The 12,206-nt window shown below is 34.1% G+C and overlaps 1 protein-coding gene across 2 annotated transcripts; it reads right to left on the bottom strand.

Annotated features, from left to right (window-relative positions):
• Positions 1-224: 224 nt before the first annotated feature.
• LOC133287464 (uncharacterized) lies at positions 225-8,279 on the bottom strand. 2 transcript variants are annotated; one of them, XM_061485100.1, is made up of 13 exons: positions 7,979-8,279; positions 7,468-7,506; positions 7,236-7,378; positions 5,653-5,728; positions 4,230-4,524; positions 4,019-4,128; positions 3,840-3,887; positions 3,514-3,723; positions 3,143-3,244; positions 2,719-2,849; positions 2,388-2,526; positions 606-734; positions 225-511 (listed from the first exon to the last, which is right to left on the bottom strand). In XM_061485100.1, exons 1-13 carry the CDS (start codon positions 8,173-8,175, stop codon positions 487-489), a joined length of 1,644 nt encoding a protein of 547 aa, XP_061341084.1. In that variant the 5' UTR covers positions 8,176-8,279; the 3' UTR covers positions 225-486. The 2 variants fall into 2 exon arrangements, with proteins under 2 accessions (XP_061341084.1, XP_061341075.1); XM_061485091.1 differs by having other exon boundaries at positions 606-737; positions 7,979-8,277.
• Positions 8,280-12,206: the final 3,927 nt, after the last annotated feature.

Below are 12,206 nucleotides of genomic sequence, written 5' to 3'. Positions count from 1 at the left end.
AAAACAAACAGCTTCCGTAAGCTTCCCCTTGCGCAGAAGCTCAATGATACGCATCACACATTTACAAACGTATGTGGTGGGTTTTGGTGTTATGAAAACATCGTTTCTAGGTTAAAAAGGGTTTTAAATATTCACACTATATTATATTACGGCTAAGTAATCATTTTCTTTTCAGGATTAACCACTTCAAGGAACCTACGTTATAAAATTTAATTCCCCAAAAGTGGATCGAAATTTTCATGAGAAATATGTACCCGATAAGACATTCGAAAAATCAAATTACTCACAATTCGTAAATATGTTAAATATATATATTAGCAGATGATAAAGTGAAATGTTCAAAAAGATAGCCTAACGCAACTTCAGTAAAACTCAACTAAGCACAACGGCAAATGTTTGCCCCGAACCACTTGGGAACAGTAAAATTCATATATAAAAAATTACCCACCGACCACATCACCATTTCTACATGCATACAGCATTCCATCAGTGCCTTGAACGGTTTCTCATTCTGAAATATCAACTTTCTGAATCAGTTTTTCATGGTTGAGATGATGCTGTGGCATAAATTTCAAGGCAAAGGCAAATAAAAACCAAACGATTACCTGGGAGAACGAGAGTAAGGAGAGCGAGAACGGGAACGTGAGCGTGAGCGGGTTGAATGGGATCGAGAGCGAGATCTAGAATATCTTCTGGAACCCCTGCTTCTACTTGGACTTTTACTACGCCTGTGTCTTCTGCAGTGAATCATATAATTTCTTTTTAATTAATCAGAGGGAAAAACACAACAAAACTCCATTTGCTTAACTAACAATAATTTTACTAATTGGTACAATACCACTAGTCGTCAATCTCAGAAATCTATTAACACCATACTGGTGTTATGTTAAAGTTACACGAATTACAAATCCCTCAAGTATACAAGGCCATATCTTAAAATGAATTACAGAACATTAGCACCAGCCAGAACACTTTAAGCAGGATTTAAAATGCACAAACAATAATATAACAGCTAAAAATACAAAGAATCACACGTCCCCTAAGGGCTTGTTTGGAAGTTAGTTTTACGAGAGAAAGGAAAGAAATAGAAGGGTTTATTAATCCCTTCCCTGTGAGTTTAAAAAGGTGAGGGGATGGATTTGGGGATTTTCAGAAGACCCTCCAAAACCCTTATTGTTCTTAAAATTAAAGTTTCACTAATTTGGAAGGTTTCAACTCCCAAACAAGAGAAGGGAATACCCTTGATTTCCCTTCCCTTCCTTCCCCTCCCTCTCCCGCCTAAGGCTATGTTTAGGAGATATAAGAGGGGAAGGTTTTCCTTATGTCTTCCGCTTGTTTGTGAGTTTAAAAAAATGGAGAAAAGGAATTGGAGATTTTTATAAAACCATTCTTGACTTTGTATCTTATCCAATAAAAAAAGACATCTTGACTTTGAAATCCATAAACCAGAAAACGTTGCCTAGTTATCTAATACAAATAAATAAAGACAACAACTAATGTTCCTCAAGGAATTTCAACTAGACCGATGTGGCCCACTGATGGGCCATTGGAGCCATTCACAAAGTATTATAAAAGAAGGGGTAGGAGACGTGCAGCTGAAGCCCAACAAAGAAAAGTTGCTCAACAAGGCAATCAGAAGACACAAAGCCCAATAGCCCAAGTGCTGCTGATCCAAGCCAAGGCAGAGACAAAGAAACGTGGGAAGAGGTGATCACAAGAGAAAATAAAGGAATGAAGTTAGTTATAAAAGTGGACAGCTGGCACATGCTCAATGGTGAAGGAAATATTAGGGAGCAGGAAAAGGTGGAGGATGGTGGTTATATAGAGAGCGAGAAGCATAAGAGAGGGATATGAACAAAATATGCATTAACTTGGGAAGGGGAACAAGGGGTACTCTGCAGACTGGTGGTTGTTTGTAGGGGCAATTGGTAGGGTAGCGTTGTTCATGTTAAGAGTCTGTTGTTTAAGTGTCTTGATGTGTTGTAGGAGTCTGTATTGAGGGATTTACAGTCATTCACGTTTAAGTGTAATTTTCCCTTTCACGGTGTGTGAGAGGTTGGAGTCTGCTTTTCTTTACTGTAATTAGGGGAATGCTGGAATCTTTGTTATTCAGCAAGATTTAATAAAAATATAGTATGGATGTATCTCAGAAAACAACGATTTGTGGGGAATTGTTATTTCTTCAGTCTTTAAAATTGTTAGTCCTTGAATTTATAATAGTAAATTCCCACTGGTGCCATCACCCACTCAACTCGAGGCATATTTGGTTTTAATAATAAAATTCTTGTATGCTGAACCACTCCATTAAACCAAAAGTTAACGTTTTTTATCTTGTGAATCCATTAAGTGCACACATCGATCAACATGTGCAAATTGTCATGGAATACCTTGGGGGGGAACGGCTGAAACTCCTGCTCCGGCTGCGACGTCTATACCGACTCAATCGACTTGTTTCAGCAAGCTTTTCCTGCCTCTGCCGCTCATGTTCCCTTTTCTTAGCTAATTCAGCAGCAGTATCCTTTTTAACTGCACAGGCAAACAGTTATAGACATATATATACACATATTTCAGAAAATGATATAGAGTTCACATATATAATGCTAGACTCGTTCCAGAAAAGAATTAGTAGAATGCAAAAGAAGAGTAATGCACTACATCAGAAGATGTTAAAAGACTTCTTTGATCTGTAACTAAAATAAATTATTCAAACAGTCATACTTTGTTTGTTTAGTTGCCTGTTCATGATCCTTTTAAGTCTTTCTTGAGGAGTTTCTTTCTTCTCCCCTTGTTGATGTTTTAAGGGCCCTCCAGAACCACTTGCCTTTAATTTTGCTAATGCTGAAGATGTGCTGTGGAAAAGAGAACAGTATCGATTAAACAAAAAGATATTCAGACAACTCAGATAAACAAAAATGGAAGAAATATCCTTTTGTAATTTTAAACGGAAATAAATACTAAAAGAAATAAATATGATAAGGAACATTTCTAAGGAACCCATGCCCAGCTGGGAGTATTATTAACTGTTGGATTAATATGAAACCAATCTTGATTAAAAATCATATGGTCAATAAAGCATAGGGCACCACAAAACCATATATAATAAAAACTCCATTGACATATACACTGTTGGGTGATGGCATACCTTACTGATGGCTTCATGACTTTAGTGCCCTTATCCTTATCAATAGATACACCAGAAGCAGGATCGACATGCAATGCCTCAAGTATGCAACCAGATGATGGCCTGCAAGACAGTAGAGGTATCAGACAAAAAATTGCAATATTTCTATGCGACTCACAGATAAAGTTATGCAAAATTCATTTCAGGGAAAAATGAGCTTCAAAAAGGAAGCCTCCTCCCTCTTCCTCTTGGCAGTTACCCTGACAATCCTAGTCCTGATCTATATTCTAAACCACAAAAAATTGCCTCAGGCAACAATATGGGTGATATGCTGCGCAGAGAAAAGACTGTCCAATCTATCTTGGCAAGAATTAAAGGTCCAGTGCTCCGACCGGTTTAACATATCAACTTGAGATGGAGGAGATCGTGGTGGAGAAAATCCTTCACGCCTGGGTTCATCTGCTTCTCCAGAGCCCCCAAATTCAGTAATGTATTCTATTTTAGGAGTCCTTGGTTTGCTTCGGTGGATATCATCAGAATGACTGCTACGCGAATAACGCCTGGAATGCGACGGAGAGTAGGACCGTGATCTGGACCTTGACCTGTAAGTGGAAAATGACAAAAATCCCAATAATATTTCCTTCACGAGAAGTATGAGAAATATGGAAATTGAATACTATAACACCATCCATAAAGACCTTAAAAAGCATTGCTATACCTTCTAGAACGAGAATAAGCTTCATAAGTAGGACTTTGTCTAGATTCCCTGCATGTATATATTGAGTGCATCATTAAGACTGGTATGCAAGAATAATCAGCAACCCCATTTGTTAGTAAGGGCGCAATTTCATATATTCTTCGCTCAATCTGAAGGATGAAAATATCAATATTTTCTACCGGTAGGGATCATGATGCAGCACACGAGTTCCAGATATCCGCGTAGCTTCTCTCTCTCTCTCCCTTTCAATCTGAGAAGCCTTCCTTCTTTCCTTACGACTCAGCTTCCTCTACAAAATTTATAATATATCATTGAAAAACATCTCGAGTCATCTTGAAATATGAACAACTATACTAGTATTCCATTTTTACTAAGAAAATTTTCACTTACAATTGCAGGATCACCTTTGATCATCTCTTTTTGCCTTTTTTCTTCCTCCTTAGCTTTCTTATCCATGTAAACAAGCCAACCATACCTTTTAACCCCATATTCTTTTGCAATAATTTCCATTCCTTCATCATTGCTATCATCACTGTTAAAATCCTCATCATCCTCATCATCTTCATCATCTTCATTATCATCATCATCATCTGAAATCTGGGATTCTTCCTTTCCATTTCCATCATAAGAAAATCCAACCTGTGAGTAAGATCCTTTGCTTGCAGCAGGCTGTGACAAATTAGATCTACAAATGTACATGAAAATAAACAAAATCAGATCATCAGTCATGAAGTACAGAAACAACACATCACATAAAATTGCAGATAACAAATGTTATTAATTACTAAGAATTCAGTACGAAAAAAGGAACATAAACTATTTCATAAACAGTACGTTAAAACATCAAATCGCAATTCAAATTGTGAACCGCTGAGCTAATTTTTGAATTGTGTTCGTAAATCATAAAAAAATCCAGAGACACAACGAAAAATAGCTTGAAATATATCATATAAATGATATATAATGTTCAATGTAATAACTTTAACTAGAAATTGATAAAACTTAACCATAAGTGTCACAAAACAAAATTATAAGTAGTAAGTCATAACTGAGTCACCTAAAATGGCTGCATGAGACCTATGTTTCAAAAGAAACAAAAAAGGAGTAATGACGTAGCCAGAAAATATGCATATAGAGTGAGTGACTATGTGAAGCTTTTGTTTTAGAAAAATGAAAACATCATAATAGAATAGCCAAATAGGATGCAATAGTGAATGACTGTGTGAAGTCCCTATTTTATTAGAATGAAAATAGGGCAACGAATAATTAAATAGGGGGCATTCAAGAGCGCTCTCATTTTCATTTAACAACAATGTCTTTTGTGAGGATTGATGAAAGAAAAGCAAAAAAGAAAGAAAAAACATTGAATTGTGTGATTCGTATCGGTGATATAGAATCACATCGGTTCATCACATGATTAGAATCAATGACTTATCGAATCATATCAATTCCTGCAATTAGAATCAGGAATCGTGTGATTCTAACAACTATTAAATGATCCTCCAAAATCCAACAAGAAAGAGAGTAACAAACAGCTGATATATGGTAAAAACTAAAAACAATTCTCTGGAAACAATTCTTCATTATATAATCAGCATTTTCATGCAAACAGATGTTGTTAGCAGATGTTGCGTAACCATCTGATTCTTTGTATTAAGAATCTAGAAATGGACTCAAAATGAATAGTTTTTTACTTTTTTAAGTTCACAAACTATGTATATGCACATATACGAATAAATAAATGCTTCTATTGGATACAACATTGGATGACTAAACAACTAGTTAAACATGAATGAAAAGAATCTCATTGAACCTGTCTGATACAAATGGAGCAGTAGCCTTGGCCTCCATCTCTTGATTTACATGTTGCAAAGCCTCCTCATCAGTAACTGTTAACATTAAAAACCTAGTGTGTAAATTTGAATTCAAAATTAATCCCAAGATGTAAGAATGACTTCAAAACTACAGAACCTTTTGCTTGTATTGCTTTATCATGAAACGCTTCATCAATCCCTAGAACCTTTGCCTCTACTGATATTGTTAATTATTGTTTTGAGTTCATTGCATTTGAATTTTGCTAAGCTTGTGCAAACTATATAATTTCTATGTCCATTTAGATAATATTGTTTAATGGATTATGTACAAAGGAATAATAACTCGTGCTTTATCTTGTTGCTCCTGTTATAATTGTGTGTTAAAAGCCTGTACTAATCATTGAAACAAATTAAGTACTTCTTTGAATTGTGAAATCAAGATTATATTTTTATGATTTTGTTAGCCATTGCCAGTAAAGTGTAGCAAACCAGAATAATCAGTGCATAGGCAGGTCCACAAAATAGTATTATAGAATTTCCCTTATGTAATTCCCATCCCTTCATATTATTTACTATAGTTTTAATTTCAAGTTGTAGTCAACAATTCTGTTGAAACAGATTTCTATAAGTAAGGAAACATGAAAGAAGGAAGTTAAAAAGAAAATTATCCCACTTCTCCCTTTGACTCCTATCTGTCTTCTTTCCTCTCTCTTATCATCTCTTGTTTCCCTAAAGTCTTTGCTCCGAGCACCAATTGTAGCAGTCTCAGAGCAGAGATAGACAAGAAGGGAAACAGAAGATGATAAAAGAAAGGAAAGGAGAGAGAAAGCGGAGTAATAGCGAAACTGGGATTTCCTTTTTTACTTCCTTCATTCATGTTCCCATACAGAATTACTGACAACAATTTAAAATTAAACTATAGAAAATAATATGAAGGGATGGGAATTACATAAGGAAAATTGTACAAAAATCCTGTGTGGACCCGCATATGCACTGATCATTCTGGTTTGTTAAATAGAGAAAATTCTTTTACATGGCTAGCATGTAATAATTACCATGGCTAAATATAAGATGGAATAGACTCAAAAAATTTATATACAGTTCATTATGATCATTACTTGATTTTAGTAGGTGGAAATTTGCCGCAATAGGTGGGCACATAAATTCTTAATTGGGAAAGTATTATACAAATTGAAAATGAGATTCAGGACACCCAAAGAAGGAAACAAATATTTTACTAACTGCAAATAAAATATTGGCATCATAAAGATAAAGATTAATAAATTGAGTAGTGAAATTAGTGTTTAAGTACCGAATTAAAAAAGATAACAAATTGGGGGATCATATTACCTTTTTAGTAAAAAAGTAAACAAATCAAGTGTGCATGCGTGTGTGTGAGTGTAGGTTTGTTTGTGCAGGGTGCGCATGTGCACGTAAATGCATGCATCTATTTAGTATTGTCCGAGATTCAAGGTGATACATCAGGAAAAGAAAAGATATCAAAAACAATAATAACCAAAGTACCAAACTATTAAAGGTTATCAGAATCAAACGCATCGTCAAGAAATTAAAAAGTACCGACATCCTCTACGCCGATGCTTTATTAAATCCCGATAACGCTCAAAATTAACAAACTCTTCTAATTCTTCTTCTTCTTCGGACTTTTCCTGAACACGCCTATAACCAGTATCCCGAATGAAATCAAGGAGAGCCCGCCCATCAAATCTGCAAAGGCATGGGATTGACAGCCAATTCTGTGTTATCAATCAAACATACATAAAAGCAGCCACAAGGATAGTAGAAAAACTACGCACCTGTCAATCAAAATATCCTGTTTCCCATTCCAAGGTATCCTGAGACACAAATGATTCATCAGGTCAACCATAAATGAAGTACATTTTTCACCATAACATATTCACCAATCAACAAAAAGGACAGGGTAGGCCCTCGCCCTATCATTACCAGACATACATATTGATTAACAGTTAACACACCATACTCTGGACCCTTAAATGGAGTAAAAGCACTGAAACCTGAGCTCAGGGGATTCAAACACAAATGTTTTTCGCATTAACCAAACATTATCCATGAACTTTGCACGACCACTTTAACCTAAGGAACTTGTTCCTTCTCCCGTGATCTTAAATCAAATTGAATCCTCCAGAAATTAATGAAATATAAAATATTATAGAACCAAATCCAGGTAATAGAGAGATAAACAACATAAAAAGAATCTAACAGAATTTCTAATTTTATTTTGATTGAAAATTAAAAAAACAAAATTGAAGGAATTGAAAGAGAGGGGGAAATAGAAGAGAAACTAACAGGCCCTGCTGATCCTGGGTGGCTTGGTAAAGGGCGTCGTCACGATAGGTTCGGGAACGAAAGCCAACGAGCTGAATGGATTGCTGAGGATCGCCGCGCCTCTTTGCAAGGTAAACGGCTCTTCTCTGTGCTCTTTTTCGAGCCGCGTCCATCATGTCGTGCACCTTCTTCTCCGACCTCCTCGCCTCGTGCCACATCCTTCTTCTTTCTCCCAATCACCACACCAAAAATAACCCTAATTTTGATTTCAACTCTTCCACAATATTTCATGTGCCAACAACAAAATGAATCGTGAATTCACCTTCTACATGCTTCTTTCCCGGCTTTTCTTGCCTTGGCGCTTTCGCTCTTGGACCCGGACTTACTGCTCCCTCGTACCCAAGGCCCAATCAACAATTATTTATTTTTATATTTTTGTGAAATAATCAAAAACAATTTATTTATTAGTTTTTTTTTTTATAAGAGATCACCTTAAGGAAGATTGATTTTATTTTTTTTTATTGTTCTTTTCAGTAAACCTAACATGGATGCATAATTTTAAAAGTATTTTTACTAACAAAAAAAAAAGTATGGAAATACCCCAATTTTTATAGCCTGTATACATGATAAGGAAATGATGCTTTGTAGAATTTTGTACTTCACGTCGCACGAATGTAATGGATTGCAATAGCGAAACTTTTGATGGAGTCCATAAGTTTGTGATGTAACCTGAATGTATCGTTCATCAGAATTTGGCCCAAAAGTAAAGCCCGAAATATAAAGTCCAAATATATATATGTGTGTTATATTTTTTGTTTGGTTAAAATACTTATGCATTATACATTATGAAGTTGTTAAGATCAATTTCACTGATTATTTAATTAATAACTTTAAGTTCACACTTTTTTTTTAAAGTGCATCTCTCACTTTAGAGAAGATAAATCTATATTAAAAAAATCACTATCTTGAAAAAATTCATATGTCCATCATTAACGATGATTTTACATAGCTTACTTGTAAATAATTATAGTATGTCTATAAAAGAATTAGTTCAACTGATAAAATAATAAATGTTAGTAAAAAAATATCGAGTTTTGAGTTGTTTTGATATGTGGAAATGAGTCTAATCCCCTAAAAGGAAAATGTTAGCGTAATAGTGATCTTATAAGTCAAAGGTGTGAATTTAAGCTCAATAAGAGAGTCATCGCAAATGGATTTCATATGAGAGTTGAGAATCGAGGCATCGAGGGGAAAGCTCTATGTGGTAGTATTTAAGGAGAGTTACAATCATGAAAATTAGTATACAAATTGGGTCTCGTTAATGACAAAAAATAGGTATTATATAGGTGAAGAAGATTCTCCAATAATGAGTGAAAGGGAACCATAAGTGGGCTTCATTAAGCATAAGGTAAACGTCCTAACTTGACACGTGGGATGTTGAGTGCTTCGGAGTTGGGAAATAAAATTCAATACAATTTGAAATGAAATATCTAAGCACTGCAATGCAAACGTGATATTGGGGATACAGATCAAGAGGGAAGGTGACAAATGAAGGTTACGGTTGAGTCAACAGAAGTACATAGAAGATGTGCTAAAGAAATTCAAGATGACTGACTGTAAATCAGTGTTGACTCTCATGTCTATCGATTCCAAGCTATCGGCTGATCAATGTCTTAAAAGTTTGAGACTGAAGAAAAAAAATAAGAGATGACATCAGTTCTTTATGCAAGCGGAGTTGGGAAAGTTTACCATTTTTACAATTCTAATTATCACTCTTCATCATCTCTGACCTTCTCTTTAGGTCTGACAATCATCTCTCCATCCTCTCTCTCCAGGTCTATCAATTGCACATGACAAACTTATAAAATTGTCTCTCACACTCTCTTCAAATTGTAGGTTTGTTCCCATTTTTTATTTCATTGTTTTTTGTTTTCTTAATTTTTTTGTTATCTGACTATCCAGAATTATCAATAGTTTTCATTCCTTTAAGTGTCTAACACGGGGGACACAATCAAGGCTTAAACTCTGAATTTGCTAAAGACGACCCAAATGACATTAAAAACCACAAATCTCAACTCCAGGTCTTTGATGATGAGGCCTGATTTATTGGTACCTCAGCATTATCTCATAAGAATAAGATTTACAAATGGCTCTAGATCGTACTAAATTACCCATTTGGTTTTTCTACTATGTTTTACTAATTTATTTGAATTTGATTTATATAAAAAAAATTAGTTTATTTTCATAATTTGTCATGTGCAATTGATAGAACTAGAAATAAGATGGAGAAAAGATTATCAGAACTAGAGAAAAAGTGAGAGATGATGAAAAGTGATAATTAGAATTATAAGAATTTGATTATAAGCCATTAGATATAATTCTAGGAGAAGGATATTATAACAACCAAGTTATGTTACTACCATGTTACTACCAATTAATCTCACCGATAGATCGATTATGTTGATCCAACGGTTATATTTATTTCCATCTTTGTATGGTCATGATTCCCCATATTTAAAGTGAAAGCATTAAATATGAAAAACCATAACCATACAAAGGTGAAAATAAATATAAAATATTAAATTTGAGAAATCATGTCCATACAAAGATGAAAATAAATATAACCGTTGGATCAACATAATCGATCTAACGGTGAGATTGATTAGTAGTAACATGGTAGTAACACAACTTGGTTGTTACAATATCCTTCTCCATATTTCTAATTCAATAAAATTAAGTTGGTTGTAAAAACGGTAAAAAAAGTATAACAATAGGAATAACTGCCCCAATTTAATAATAAATACAATATATTGGTCCATGGACTGAGTAGAGAGAAAATTAAGGATGTGAGGAGAATGCGATTCCAATGCTCCTCAATCCTTAAACTAAAAAAGGCATTTTATTATTGGAGTTAAAACATTATTGATTTTGAAAACAAATTGGCTGACCCATTCATGATTCAACTCCTCCAGATGTAATCACGAACAACAAATTATATAAATTCATGTGTGTGTGGTTGCCACTTGCCAGCAACCATAGCATAAACTACACCCCAAGTGAGGGATTTTTTTATTTTCTGCCATTATAGCGATTCCGGCCGGGTTTTGCTAAAATGAGCAAATAATTTTTAATTGCTTTTGTTGACAAGTTGCATTAGAATGTTGATAATAAAAATAATTTTTTTATGTAATAGAACAAATATTATTTGATCTCATAGAAACAAAATCATAAATGGAACTCATAAATAAGAAAAGAGAAAATAAACAAATATAAGACTCACTCCATTTTTGTGTATGTTAGAAATTTGTCTCTCTTATTTAACATAGCAGAAATATAACTCTTTTGATAATACTAAGTAGAAGAAGGTTATATTTATAAATTTTTTGTTTATAAACTACATTAAGTATGATACTTTAATCAAGAATATATGACAGTTCATACTTAGTGTAATTTGTAAAAAAAAATTTGTAAGTAGAGCCTTCCACGAATAAGTAATTGAGAGCGGCAGCCAAGGTAAGATCACTGTTTTATTTATTAAAGAAAAAACATCACGCCCGGTTTAGAAAGATATAAGCTTTGCTTATGCGTTATCCCATTCCCATTAACCGTTCAAGATATAAACGCTCCTCCCATAAATGAATAGGTTTTGCGTAACCGGATAACACTTGAAGCTCAATGTTTTTTTTTGAGTAAATTCAATCTTAATTATTTATTTGAAGCGAATTAACTTCTTTTAATATTTTCATAAGTTTTGACTATTTGATCTGACTGTAAAATTAATCCGAAATACCAGACGAGACAGCAATGAAAACTTTTAAATCTCTTCTCACGAGCTCAATGTTTTTCTTTCTTTCCTTTTTTTTTCATTTGTTTTCTTTTTTACATGCCGAAGCTCTATTATTAAATGTGTATCTATGTGGCATATCCGTACGTATATGCTCAATTAATCAGTAATGGAAGAAAAGATGGTGTATGTAGGTCCAAATCGAGATTATTTCAAGTTGCTTCATGATTTTCTGACGTGTTTCTTGACCTACCACTGTCCGCACCACAAAATTGAAGTCTGATTATTAACATTGATATTTTTCTTTTTAAATATCGTATTCTATTATTTATGTATCGTATTGTATTCAATTACTGCAACTCAACCTTTTAAAGTTTGGTCAATTTTGGATGTTATTTTGATAATAAATTAGCAAAAGATTCGTATATATGTCTTTTTGTATGAGAAAACGGATATTATGTTGCT

Source organism: Gastrolobium bilobum, unplaced genomic scaffold, assembly GCF_033153095.1.
Source record: "Gastrolobium bilobum isolate Gb01-03AN ecotype WA unplaced genomic scaffold, APGP_CSIRO_Gbil_v1 utg2810, whole genome shotgun sequence".
NCBI classification, from domain to species: Eukaryota; Viridiplantae; Streptophyta; class Magnoliopsida; order Fabales; family Fabaceae; genus Gastrolobium; species Gastrolobium bilobum.
Note: the sequence above shows the minus strand (reverse complement) of the source record. Positions and strands in the feature narration are given on the sequence as shown.